The sequence below is a fragment of the Coregonus clupeaformis genome, chromosome 6, assembly GCF_020615455.1.
Source record: "Coregonus clupeaformis isolate EN_2021a chromosome 6, ASM2061545v1, whole genome shotgun sequence".
In the NCBI taxonomy this organism is placed as follows: Eukaryota; Metazoa; Chordata; class Actinopteri; order Salmoniformes; family Salmonidae; genus Coregonus; species Coregonus clupeaformis.
This window is the reverse complement of record NC_059197.1, coordinates 33,813,801-33,828,119: the sequence shown is the minus strand read 5'-3', so window position 1 is coordinate 33,828,119 and position 14,319 is coordinate 33,813,801. Positions and strand designations below refer to the sequence as shown.

General features: G+C 46.4%; 1 protein-coding gene across 1 annotated transcript in view; it reads right to left on the bottom strand.

Annotated features, from left to right (window-relative positions):
- The window catches only part of LOC121568465 (ventricular zone-expressed PH domain-containing protein-like), a 103,018-nt gene extending 91,612 nt beyond the window's left edge, over positions 1 to 11,406 (bottom strand). The window contains exons 1-2 of the mRNA XM_045216734.1: positions 11,358 to 11,406; positions 7,818 to 8,034 (exon numbers count right to left, since the gene is read on the bottom strand). Of these exons, the coding sequence (XP_045072669.1) occupies positions 7,818 to 8,034; positions 11,358 to 11,406 (266 nt within the window). The remainder of the gene's footprint in view (positions 1 to 7,817; positions 8,035 to 11,357) is intronic.
- Positions 11,407 to 14,319: the final 2,913 nt, after the last annotated feature.

Sequence of the window (14,319 nt, the reverse complement as noted above, 5' to 3'; positions counted from 1 at the left end):
TAATAATAATAATAATATATCTACTACTATATCTACTACTATATCTACTACTACTACTATATCTACTACCACTACTACACCTCTAAATTCCAGTGCTACCTCTACAATCTTAGGAAAAGGGTTCCAAAAGGGTTCTTTGGCTGTCAACATAGGATAACCCTTTTTGGTTCTATTGGAGAACCCTTTATGGTTCCAGGTAGAACCCTTTTTGGTAGTTGAAAAGGTTTTACATGGAACCCAAAAAGTTCTAACTGGAACCTAAAATGGTTTTTCAAAGGGTTCTCCTATGGGGACAGCTGAAGAACCCTTTTAGGTTCTAGATAGGACCTTTATTTCTAAGAGTGTACATCTTCAGTTTTATCAGTGGAGTTAAGTCCACTGGATGACCTCAACCCAGAAGTCTAATATAAACATTCATATCAACCTGCACAAACACAGTCTAAATGAGACTGGATCTCTCCAGGCCTTATGAAAACCTTCACTGGCCCTCTACCACACACACACACACACACACACACACACACACACACACACACACACACACACACACCTCCTCCCTGACTCTCTCTCCTGAGTCTAATATAGGGAGTAATGGCTACAGCTCTGCTGGGAGATCCTTATCTATCCAGGGCAGTGGGGGCCCGGCCAACACCGCCGGTTTAGAGCCTGAGCCTGTCCAGCTCCACATGAGACAGCTGTAGCAAGGGGTGGGTTTGTAAACCTAAGCCACAGATCTGAAGGCCTCTTAGAGTAATCCTTCAGCTAGTCAGGCTGGAAGCCATGCTGCTCTGTCTGGCCCGAGGAATGAAAGGCCTTAACAAGGCAAGTCAGACATGACACACACTGATCCATCTCTTTCAACTGCCTCCTCAGATTTGATTTGATTCAGAAAAAAGAAAAAATACATATCATGACTGAATTGAGAATTGGGCTGGGAATGAATAGGGAAAACGTGAATAAAGTCCAGCCTGAGGACCCTGGTTGATGTGGGTTAGTGTGTGTATGTTTGGTTATTATAAGACACCAGAGCCCTAGACACCAGAGCCCTAGACACCAGAGCCCTAGACACCAGAGCCATAGACACCAGAGCCCTAGACACCAGAGCCCTAGACACCAGAGCCATTGAGACCTGTAACGGTTGGTGTGAGGTGTGACCCAGGTATGGTGCAGGTTAGACAGTAGGCAGTAGGCAGAGATGGTGAAACAAGGAACTTTACTGATGGTCCCGAAGCCAGGATACAAAAGAACGGACTTTACACAAAAAAGAAAGGCGGAGCAAATAAGACTCCAAAAAAAAGGCAGACAGCCAAAATATGAAATACTAACTATGACTGAAATAATAAATAAACAGGGAGAACACTTCTCACGTACCTGTCCATACGTCCGGCGATCGGACAATGATTAGTACTGCTTGGCATAGTGAAACTAGCAGAGACAACTGAGCAAGGGAACACAGGGAAGTGAGGGCATAAACACACAGGTGACACCAACAGGATCATGATTAGCCAGACTGTGAGTGAGGAGGTGCCTAAGGTTGTCGGAGGATGACACCTAGTGGGTCGATTCCTGAACTGCGAACCCCTCCTGTAACAGTGCCCCCCCAGCTGTTCACCTACGCGCCTCCGAGTGGAGGCGATGGAATATTGTTATCAGCCCTGGGTCCAGAATGTCCCTCCTGGGCACCCAGGACCGCTCCTCCGGCCCATAACCCTCCCAGTCCACCAGAAATTGGAGACCCCTCCCCACCCGCCGGCAGTCCAGGATCCGGTCCACAGTAAAAGCCGGCTGCCTTTCCAACGAGGCGCAGCGGGGAAACAGGACGAGGAGGGGGAGCCAGGGGACAGGTGGAGACAGGCTTGAGGAGGGACACATGGAATGTGGGATGCACCCACATGGTGGGGGGAAGTTGCAGGCGGTAGGCCACTGGGTTGACTCACCGAACTACTCTGAATGGACGGGAAGATCCCGCGTGGAGAGCCACACCCTCTGTCCCGGGCGACGCCTGCGGTTGGCTTGATGTTGAGACCTGACCGAGGTCCGCTTAAGTGCCGCCCGTACCTGCCTCCAGGTGCGGCGACAGCGACTGATGTGGGCCTGGACCGACGGGACTGCCGCCTCCTCCTCTTGCTCGGGAAATAAGGGGGGTTGGTACCCGTATTGGCACTGGAAGGTGGACAGGCCGGTGGACAAGCAGAGAAGGGTGTTGTGGGCCCAAGCCAGTCACTGACTCCACGTAGCTGGGTTGCTGGAGGCGTAGCACCTCGGCACCCCCTCCAGATCCTGGTTGACGTGCTCCGTCTGCCCGTTCGACTGGGGATGGAAGCCGGAAGACAAGCTGACGTAGGCACCGAGGCAGGTGGCGAACACCTTCCAGAACATGGAGGCGAACTAAGGGCCCCGATCCGACACCACATCTTGGGGAAGGCCATGGACCCGGAAAACGTGGTGCACAACCAACTTAGCCCTCTCCCGGCAGACGGAAGTTTGGGAAGGTGAATGAAGTGGGCAGCCTTCGAGAACCGGTCCACAACGGTAGGGCGGAAATCAGAGGGGGGTAGGGCGGAAATTAAATCCAGCAAGATGAGGGACCAGGGGCGCTTGGGGATAGGCAGGGATCGGAGCAGCCCTGCCGCGGGCTGATGTGAGCTTTTCGTGCGTGCGCACACCAGTCAAGCAGCCACGAAGGCGCGCGTATCCCCCCCAGCAGATGGCCACCAGAACCTCCTAAGCAGGAACTCCAATGTCCTAGCGCCCCCCGGATGGCTGGTGAGGTCGGACACGTGCGCCCACTGAAGCAGTCATGAGCGTTCAGCCTTGGGTACGTACACCGGATCGGGCTCCAGCCGTAGCGCTGCTCTGACCGGCCTATCAATTCCCCACGAAACTGGGGCAGCAATCAGGGCGTTGGGGACAATGGGGTCATCCCTCTCCACCAGGTCCATGGGTTCGAACTTCCAGGAGAGCGCGTCAGGCTTGGTGTTGTTCGACCCCGGACGGTATGAGATGGTGAACCGGAACCTGGTGAAGAACAACGCCCACCTGGCCTAGCACGAGTTGAGCCTCTTGGCCCGCTGAATGTAGGCTAAGTTCTTGTGGTCAGTCCATACGATGAATGGATGGGCGGCCCCCTCTAGCCATTGTCTCCACTCCCCCAGGGCGAGCTTGACCGCTAGCAGCTCACGGTTCCCCACGTTGTAATTCCTCTCCGCCGGGGACAGGCGACGGGAGAAAAACGCACAGGGGTGAGTCTTACCGTCCGTGAGGAACCGCTGGGACAGGATTTCTCCCACTGTAACGTCTGAAGCATCCACCTCCACAATGAATGGCAGGGACAGATCAGGATAACTGAGGACCGGGGCAGATGTAAAGCGCCGCTTCAGCGCATCCAACGCGTTCCCCGCTTCTGGGGTTCAAGCGAAAGAGCGTGCGCTCGTCTGGGTGAGGGCTGTCAGGGGAGCGGCTAGGGAGCTAAAATTGCGAATAAATCAGCTATAAAAATGTGCGAACCCTAAAAACCGTTGCAGTTGCTTGAGGGATGAGGGATGGGGCGAATCCAGAACCGCGCTGACCATGGCTGGGTCCATCCGTAGGTCCCCCTGGGTTACGATGAACCCCAGGAAGGAGAGTTTCAGTGTGGAACACACACTTCTCCGCCTTGACGTAGAGCTGGTGATGGAGAAGTCGTTGGAGGACCTGCCGAACGTGCTGCTGGTGTTCACTCGTGTCCTTCGAAAATATGAGGATGTCATCCAAATACACGAAGACGCTGTAGTCGAGGAGGTCCCAGAGCACGTCATTGACCAACGCCTGGAACACCGCAGGCGCGTTGGCTAGACCAAACGGCATGACTTGGTACTCGTAATGCCCACTGGGTGTGTTAAATGCCGTCTTCAAACCAAATCAAATCAAATCAAATGTTATTGGCCACATGCGCCGAATACAACAGGTGCAGACATTACAGTGAAATGTTTACTTACAGCCCTTAACCAACAGTGCATTTATTTTTAATAAAAAAGCAAAATAAAAGAACAACAGAAAAGTGTTGAGAAAAAAAGAGCAGAAGTAAAATAAAATAACAGTAGGGAGGCTATATATACAGGGGGGTACCGGTGCAGAGTCAATGTGCGGGGGCACCGGCTAGTTGAGGTAGTTGAAGTAATATGTACATGTGGGTAGAGTTAAAGTGACTATGCATAAATAATTAACAGAGTAGCAGCAGCGTAAAAAGATGGGGTGGGGGGGCAGTGCAAATAGTCTGGGTAGCCATGATTAGCTGTTCAGGAGTCTTATGGCTTGGGGGTAGAAGCTGTTGAAAAGTATTTTGGACCTAGATTTGGCACTCCGGTACCGCTTGCCGTGCAGTAGCAGAGAGAACAGTCTATTACTAGGGTAGCTGGAGTCTTTGACAATTTTGAGGGCCTTCCTCTGACACCGCCTGGTATAGAGGTCCTGGATGGCAGGAAGCTTGGCCCCAGTGATGTACTGGGCCGTACGCACTACCCTTTGTAGTGCCTTGCGGTCGGAGGCCAAGCAGTTGCCATACCAGGCGGTGATGCAACCAGTCAGGATGCTCTCGATGGTGCAGCTGTAGAATTTTTTGAGGATCTGAGGACCCATGCCGAATCTTTTCAGTCTCCTGAGGGGGAATAGGCTATGTCGTGCCCTCTTCACGACTGTCTTGGTGTGTTTGGACCATGATAGTTCGTTGGTGATGTGGACACCAACGAACATGAAGCTCTCAACCTGTTCCACTACAGCCCTGTCGATGAGAATGGGGGCGTGCTCAGTCCTCTCCCTCCAGGATGAGCCACCCCACTGGACCAGTCTATCCGGGGTTTGTGGGCGACCAGCCAGGGGTGCCCGAGGATGAGGGGACACTCCGGAAAGTCCACAATGAAAAACTGGATATCCTCCCATAGGCCCCCCCGCCAGCCGGACACGCACTGGGACAGTGTGCCAGTTGATGAAGCCCGACCCTAACGGCCGGCCGTCCAGGCCCATGACCGGAACCGGATTGGAGAGGGAGAGTAACAGAATGCTCCACCCTTGGGCCAGCCCAGCGTCCATCAGGTTTCCCGCGGCAACAGAAAACCACCAGTGCATGCGCCCGACGCGCAGCGCAGGCCCACTGAACCCTGACTGGGAGAAAAATCTGGGTGTCTCTGGAGTTGGGGTTTCGGTTCCAGCTCGCTAGTACCCCTCCCGATACTAGCGAGCCCTCCCATTTACCCAGCTTCTCCGGGCTGATAGGGGACGCGGAGGCACACCTTGCATCATGCATCTCTCGTTCGCCCTCTCACGACGCCGATTGTCTACCCGCAGCGAGAGGTTGACGAGGCCGTCCAGTCGCTCAGGCAGCTCCCCTCCGATAGCCCCTGAGCGTAAAGGGCGACCAGGGCAGCCTCCTCCCATCCTGCCTCTCAAGCCTGTAATTTTCATCATAGGTACACGTCAACTATGACAGACAAATTGAGAAAAATAAATCCAGAAAATCACATTGTAGGATTTTTTATGAATTTATTTGCAAATGATGGTGGAAAATAAGTATTTGGTCACCTACAAAACAAGCAAGATTTCTGGCTCTCACAGACCTGTAACTTCTTCTTTAAGAGGCTCCTCTGTCCTCCACTCGTTACCTGTATTAATGGCACCTGTTTGAACTTGTTATCAGTATAAAAGACACCTGTCCACAACCTCAAACAGTCACACTCCAAACTCCACTATGGCCAAGACCAAAGAGCTGTCAAAGGACACCAGAAACAAAATTGAAGACCTGCAACAGGCTGGGAAGATTGAATCTGCAATAGGTAAGCAGCTTGGTTTGACCAAAGCAACTGTGGGAGCAATTATTAGGAAATGGAAGACATACAAGACCACTGATAATCTCCCTCGATCTGGGGCTCCACGCAAGATCTCACCCCGTGGGGTCAAAATGATCACAAGAACGGTGAACAAAAATGAGCAAAAATCCCAGAACCACACAGGGGGACCTAGTGAATGACCTGCAGAGAGCCGGGACCAAAGTAACAAAGCCTACCATCAGTAACACACTACGCCACCAGGAACTCAAATCCTGCAGTGCCAGACGTGTCCCCCTGCTTAAGCCAGTACATGTCCAGGCCCGTCTGAAGTTTGCTAGAGTGTATTTGGATGATCCAGAAGAGGATTGGGAGAATGTCATATGGTCAGATGAAACCAAAATAGAAAGTTTTGGTAAAAACTCAACTCGTCGTGTTTAGAGGACAAAGAATGCTGAGTTGCATCCAAAGAACACCATACCTACTGTGAAGCATGGGGGTGGAAACATCATGCTTTGGGGCTGTTTTTCTGCAAAGGGACCAGGACGACTGATCCGTGTAAAGGAAAGAATGAATGGGGCCATGTATCGTGAGATTTTGAGTGAAAACCTCCTTCCATCAGCAAGGGCATTGAAGATGAAACGTGGCTGGGTCTTTCAGCATGACAATGATCCCAAACACACCGCCCGGGAAACGAAGGAGTGGCTTCGTAAGAAGCATTTCAAGGTCCTGGAGTGGCCTAGCCAGTCTCCAGATCTCAACCCCATAGAAAATCTTTGGAGGGAGTTGAAAGTCTGTGTTGCCCAGCGACAGCCCCAAAACATCACTGCTCTAGAGGAGATCTGCATGGAGGAATGGGCCAAAATACCAGCAACAGTGTGTGAAAACCTTGTGAAGACTTACAGAAAATGTTTGACCTGTGTCATTGCCAACAAAGGGTATATAACAAAGTATTGAGAAACTTTTGTTATTGACCAAATACTTATTTTCCACCATCATTTGCAAATAAATTCACTAAAATCCTACAATGTGATTTTCTGGATTTTTTTTTCCTCATTTTGTCTGTCATAGTTGACGTGTACCTATGATGAAAATTACAGGCCTCTCTCATCTTTTTAAGTGGGAGAACTTGCACAATTGGTGGCTGACTAAATACTTTTTTTCCCCACTGTATGTACTAGGCGGTGTCAGAGGAAGGCCCAAAAAATTGCCAAAGACTCCAGTCACCCAAGTCATAGACTGTTCTCTCTGCTACCACACGGCAAGCGGTACCGGAGCGCCAAGTCTGGGTCCAAAAGGTTCCTTAACAGCTTCTACCCCCAAGCCATAAGACCGCTGGACACAATTAATCAAATGGCCACGCGGACTATTTACATTGACCCCCCCCCCCCACCACCACTTTGTTTTTACACTGCTGCTACTCGCTGTTTATTATCTATGCATCTTTACCCCTACCTACATGTACAAATTACCTCGACTAACCTGTACCCCTGCACATTGACTCGGTACCGGTAGCCCCTGTATATGTAATCTTATTGTGTTACTTTTTATTGTATTTTTTACTTAAGTTTATTTAGCAAATATTTTCTTAACTCTATTTCTTGAACTGCATTGTTGGTTAAGGGCTTGTAAGTAAGCATTTCACTGTAAGGTCTACACCTGTTGTATTCGGCGCATGTGACAAATACAATTTAATTTAATTTAAACAGTTTCCCGTTTGTATCAAGAATGGTCCATCACCCAAAGGACATACAGCCAACTTGACACAACTGTGGGAAGCATTGGAGTCAACATGGGCCAGCATCCTTGTGGAATGCTTTCAACACCTTGTAGAGTCCATGCCCTGACGAATTGAGGTGGTTCTGAGGGCAAAAGGGGCTGCAACTCAATATTAGGAAGGTGTTCCTAATGTTTTGTACCCTCTGTGTGTGTGTGTGTGTGTGTGTGTGTGTGTGTGTGTGTGTGTGTGTGTGTGTGTGTGTGTGTGTGTGTGTGTGTGTGTGTGTGTGTGTGTATGACCTACCTCCCAGAACGCTGCAGGTGATAGCCTCTGTGTGTTCTGCCAGTAGTTCAGGCTTAGCCATGGCAGCCAGAGAGAGATAACTGGACATGTTTCTACTGAGCTCTCTGTTGCCTCTCTGTAGATACCTCACTGCCACCGGCACTGCTAGAGCCATCACTGGGGGACGACTGTAGTTCTGTAGGAGGGAGAGACAGGGAGAAGAGAGAGAGAGTTCTGAAAAAATATACTTTGTGTACAACGCAAACCCCCCAAACAATGCATGCAGAGCAGAATTAGGACTATAGCCGCTACTTAGCAAAATCCAGAAAAGAGCTGTTAAATTCTACAACCACCTAAAAGAAAGCAATGCCAACACATTCCACCACAAAGCCTCACCTACAGAGAGATGAACCTAGATAAGAATCTCCTCAGCCAGCTGGTTCTGGGGCTCCCACAGAGCCCAAGGACAGAAACACATTTAGACCCAACCAAATTATGAGAAAGCAAAAAGATACTATTTGACACACTGGAAAGAATCAACCAAAAAACAGAGCAAATTTGAATGCTATCTGGCGCTAAACAGAGAGTACACAGTGACAAAATACCTGACCACTGAGACTGACCCCAAATTAAGAAATTCCTTGACTATGTACAGACTCAGTGAGCATAGCCTTGCTATTGAGAAAGGCCACCGTAGGCAGACCTGGCTCTCAAGAGAAGACAGGCTATGTGCACACTGCCCACAAAATGAGGTGGAAACTGAGCTACACTTCCTAACCTCCTGCCAAATGTATGACCATATTAGAGACACATATTTCCCTCAGATTACACAGACCCACAAAGAATTTTAAAACAAATCAAACATTGATTCAAACTCCCATATCTCCCATACCGCAGTGTGCAATCACAGCAGCACAAACTACATTGTAAATACAACCTATATGTATCTGTTTATATATTTTCCCTTTCATACTTCAACTACTTGCACATTGTTACAACACGGTACATAGCCAATAATATAACATTTGAAATGTCTTTATTCTTTTAAAACTTTTGTGAGTGTTTACTAATGTTTCCCTTGTTTATTTCCCTTTTGTTCTATTCCCTTTGCTTTGGCAATGTAAACATATGTTTCCCAATAAAGCCCTTTGAATTGAATTGAATTAATTTGAATTGAGAGAGAGAGGCAGACAGACAGAGGTAGAGAGAGTGAGAGAGAGAGAGAGAGGGGGAGAGGGAGAGAGAGAGAGGGAGAGAGAGGGGGGGAGAGAGAGAGATAGGGAGAGAAAGATGGGGAGAGCGAGAGAGAGAGAGAGAGAGAGAGAGAGAGAGAGAGAGAGAGAGAGAGAGAGAGAGAGAGAGAGAGAGGGAGGGGGAGAGAGAGGGAGAGAGGGAGAGAGAGAGAGGTAGAAAGAGAGAGAGAGAGAGAGAGAGAGAGACAGGGGGGGCAGACAGACAGAGATAGAGAGAGTAGAGAGAGAGAGAGAGAGAGAGAGAGAGAGAGAGAGAGAGAGAGAGAGACAGGGGGGGCAGACAGACAGAGATAGAGAGAGTGAGAGGGGGGGGGCAGACAAATGTGAGCATTTCAGAGTCAGAACATGTTGCTGAAGAATTCAACTCTGCAAGGCACACTGTGTGATGTGTAATATTCTGTAACATGGTTATTTATTATGGCATAGTGTTCATGAATTGATACGCAAAACGACGGAGGATTCAAAACTTAGAATTTTGCAATTTAAATTATTATATAAAATTCTTGCTACCAATAGAATGTTATTTATATGGGGGATACAATCTTCCCAGCTCTGCAGATTTTGCTGCGAAGAGACATAATCATTAGATCATTTGTTTTGGTACTGTCCATTTGTAGCTTGTTTTTGGACACATGTCCAGGAATGGCTAAAGGATTGCAATATTTGCATGGAGCTGACCCTGCAGATAGCACTACTGAGTGATCTGAAAAGTCATAGTCAATCGATCAATAATATAATAATACTTTTAGCAAAAATGTTTATTTTCAATTTACGATCTGTAGAAACAATGAGAATAGAAAGGTTCAGAACTTTTGTAAAACATCACAGTACAGTTGAAATATATATGGCAAATAGAAATCCTATATGGATGGTGTTAAGATATAGATGGGAGGTGTTGAATGGAGCTGAAGGATGGGACTAATAACAACAACTAATAACAACAAGATAACTAATGTAAAGCATACTGTGTCCATAATAAGTATATAGGTTATAGGTTGAGAGCTTTTGTGAAAGAGCACAGTTAGAAAAATATGGCATATAGAAGCAAACCAGATGGACATCATGAAAATGATCGGAGGAAGTTCAGGAGTAAAAACAAACAAAATATAATTATTGTAGAATTTGACTGTGTCCATAAAATGTATATTTACATTTTAGTCCAGAGCGACTTACAGTTAGTGAGTGCATACATTCTTTTTTTATTTTTCATACTGGCCCCCCGTGGGAATTGAACCCACAACCCTGGCGTTGCAAATGCCATGCTCTACCAACTGAGCTACATCCCTGCCGGCCATTCCCTCCCCTACCCTGGACAACGCTGGGTCAATTGTGCGCCGCCCCATGGGTCTCCCAGTCGCGGCCGGCTACGACAGAGCCTGGATTCGAACCAGGATCTCTAGTGGCACAGCTAGCACTGCGATGCAGCGCCTTAGACCACTGTATTATGTATGGGCTGGAAGTAGAGGCCTAAGCGTTGTTGTTCACTAGTTTACTCCAATTGGGGAAGGGGTAGTGGGGTTGGAAAGTAATGAAGGGAAATATAATTTAAAAAAGGATATGTGTGTGTGTATGGATGTATGTATATATATGTATGTGTATATATATAATATATATATATATATATATATATATATATATTTGCGAGAGAAAAAACCATATGGGGGATAGGATGTGATGCAGACAATTACATTGATGGAAGTTACAATCTATCTGAAATATTAAAGCTGATCTACCCCCTAAAAAATTTAAAATAAATAAACAGGGTTATTTAGAAGACACATTTATCCAATCAAGCTAACTTTGGCATATATTCATACTGAAACATGTACTGTGTGAATAGAATAGAACAGAACAGATTAGGGGAACGGAGGACAACAGATTGCTTCCATAAACACTCATTTCTGAGCTCAAGGAGAGAGTGTATGTGTCTATGCATGTAGACAGTGGTGTCCCACGGTCCTAATTGAACATCCACTAGCGCCCCCAAGGGGATGGTTTGGGAACATGTGGAAGGGCTAGAAATGGGCAAAAGTATTGAGTCACTACATTTTATCCAGATGTTTTAAATCAGTTGTGTTAATGCTGGGCAGAAACACAAGCCCTATGGTCTGAAGTTGACCAGAACCAGGTTTGGTGACCACTGAGTTAGCGCTTCAATCTTCTATCACCGTAAGACAAACAATGATACATACCCAAACAACTATACCTTACTCCAACACTCTCTCTAAAATGATGAGCTACAGTATGGTATTGTTGAAAGGGATTAACGCTAAACTCATATTTATGGCTAGAAAAGTGTCATACTTCTGTACTTCCAGCAGGTGGCAGTGCAGACAAGGCTTATTGTCTGCATGTCCAAGAGTCTTACTAAAACCAACAGCACAGTCCTCTCTCTGGCGATATGAGTTACACACACACACACACACACACACACACACACACACACACACACACACACACACACACACAGCACACACAGTCCTATTAGAGTGAGTCACTGTAATATCAGGCTGCTCTCAGATCAAAGGAGCTCATCCTGAGACTCAGAGGAGTTCAGCCATCAGACTCAAACTCACCAATGGAGACTAACCAGACATGGAGCTCACGAATGGAGACTAACCAGACATGGAGCTCACGAATGGAGACTAACCAGACATCCAGCTCACTAATGAACACTAACCAGACATGGATGTGGTCCTCTGTAGCTCAGCTGGTAGAGCACGGTGCTTGTAACGCCAAGGTAGTGGGTTCGATCCCCGGGACCACCCATACACAAAAAGTGTATGCACGCATGACTGTAAGTCGCTTTGGATAAAAGCGTCTGCTAAATGGCATATTATATTATTATATTAAGGAGCTCACTAATGAAGACTAACCAGACAAGGAGCTCACTAATGAAGACTAACCAGACAAGGAGCTCACTAATGAAGACTAACCAGACAAGGAGCTCACTAATGAAGACTAACCAGACAAGGAGCTCACTAATGAAGACTAACCAGACAAGGAGCTCACTAATGAAGTTGTGGATGGAGATGGTGGGTAGGCATAAGCATCTACCAGCGATATAAAGTTGTTTTTTAGATTTTTGTTTTAAGCCTATCCCAAACCTTACCTTAACCATTCAGAGTTAATGCCTAACCTTAAGATTTCGGAGTTGATGTTTAAACTTAACCTTAAACACTTTTGCAACAACTTTGAAATGTTAAGTTTAAGAAACATGGATGAACGTCTAATTCTCACGTGAGACTGTGAGAGCTAGTTGTATATAAAAGTGCGTTTGTGATTGTGTAGTTGTCTGAGTGTGGAGCTGTGTGTTATAGTCTGGGGCTGTGTGTTATAGTTGTCATGACTTGCCCTCATGGGTTGAGGATCAAACATGCCAGCTACTCCTGAGTGGCGCAGTGGTCTAAGGCACTGCATCGCAGTGCTAACTGTGCCACTAGAGATCCAGGTTCGAATCCAGGCTCTGTCGCAGCCGGCCGCGACCGGGAGACTCATGGGTGGCGCACAATTGGCCCAGCGTCGTCCAGGGTAGGGGAGGGAATGGCCGGCAGGGATGTAGCTCAGTTGATAGAGCATTGCGTTTGCAATGCCAGGGTTGTGGGTTCGATTCCCACGGGGGGTCAGTATAAAAAAAATATGTATTCACTAACTGTAAGTCGCTCTGGATAAGAGCGTCTGCTAAATGACTAAAATGTAAAATGTTTGAACACCCCCTTTCCTGGGGGCCAGTTTTATGAACCGTCGTAAATACCGTGCAGACTTTCTCTTCCTTGCCATGAAGCATTGGGAGAAAGGACCCCTTTGTTAACAAAGGAAGTCTTCCCGCCAAGACTCCAACATCCAAAAGTGGATAATGAAACAACTTTCCTACTTAAAATAATGTGGGAAATGGTTGGTGGGGACATAAAGAACAATCATGTCAAATTCGTTACTATGTTGTGATGTCATTAAAGATGGTGGAATAATATAACTGTATTTCTGGGGGAGGTACACTTCCCATTTATGAGGTTTGCATCTAATTGTTGTATAAAACAAATGATTAAGTATAATAATACTTTTGTGAAGATAACAATGTGATTTCAGTGGCCACGCCCAGATAAGCACAAACATGATGGAACGCCCCTTTTACGCAGAGTGCATAAAAAGCCTTGAAAAACATTTTAACATTAGACCAGCAGACGTGAAGCGTGAGCTAAACGTTGCAAATGGTTGAATTTCTACCAGACCAGGAAGCCCACGGCTTAAAATGGTTGACACTCTACAAGACCAGCAGACGTGAAGGGTGAGCTAAACGTTACAAAATGGTTTTAAACTACAACTCCATTACCAAAGGAAGACCAAGCATACTACGGTATAAGCCAAATGTTGCAAATGGCTGAATTTCTTCAAGACCAAGAAGCGTGAAGCTGAAACTCTACCAAGGACATTGGGATCTCTGGTGGGCAAACCAGTGTCTTACATCATCAACTCAACTATCAAGGACAGCTACACGTAAATACATGTTGCATTTCTAATCCGAATGAGCGTTATTAAGGTGCGTAAATCTTATGATTTCCATGAGCGTAGTTTCCAAAGTAACCACGGTAGTTTGAATCTCTGTCTCTCCCTTCCACTCTGACCCTCCTTCTACCCAAGCATTCATGCTATTGTTAGTCCAGTCCACTAGGGACCTGTTTTCATTGTATTACGTTAGTAATCAATAACCTATGTGTGTGTGTGTGTGTGTTTGTATTGTGTTATTATTTAGTTAGTTAGTAAATAAATAATTAAGCCAATTTGTGTATTGCTGATTCATCAATAAGGTTAGGGTTCTTGCAGGTTCAAGGATTATGCGACGTTCAGAATGAGACTGATAAGAGGTCATTATTTAATAAGGGACTGTTATTGATATATTACATATATATATATTATAAGAGTGTAATTCGGGAGATGGTAACTCGTTAAACAACTTATTCCGTGTTGCCCCAAATTCCTAATGAGTTTATTGCTACATGATTAATTTAACCGAGTTACAGTGAGGGAAAAAAGTATTTGATCCCCTGCTGATTTTGTACGTTTGCCCACTGACAAAGAAATTATCAGTCTATAATTTTAATGGTAGGTTTATTTGAACAGTGAGAGACAGAATAACAACAACAAAATCCAGAAAAACGCATGTCAAAAATGTTATAAATTGATTTGCATTTTAAATGAGGGAAATAAGTATTTGACCCCCTCTCAATCAGAAAGATTTCTGGCTCCCAGGTGTCTTTTATACAGGTAA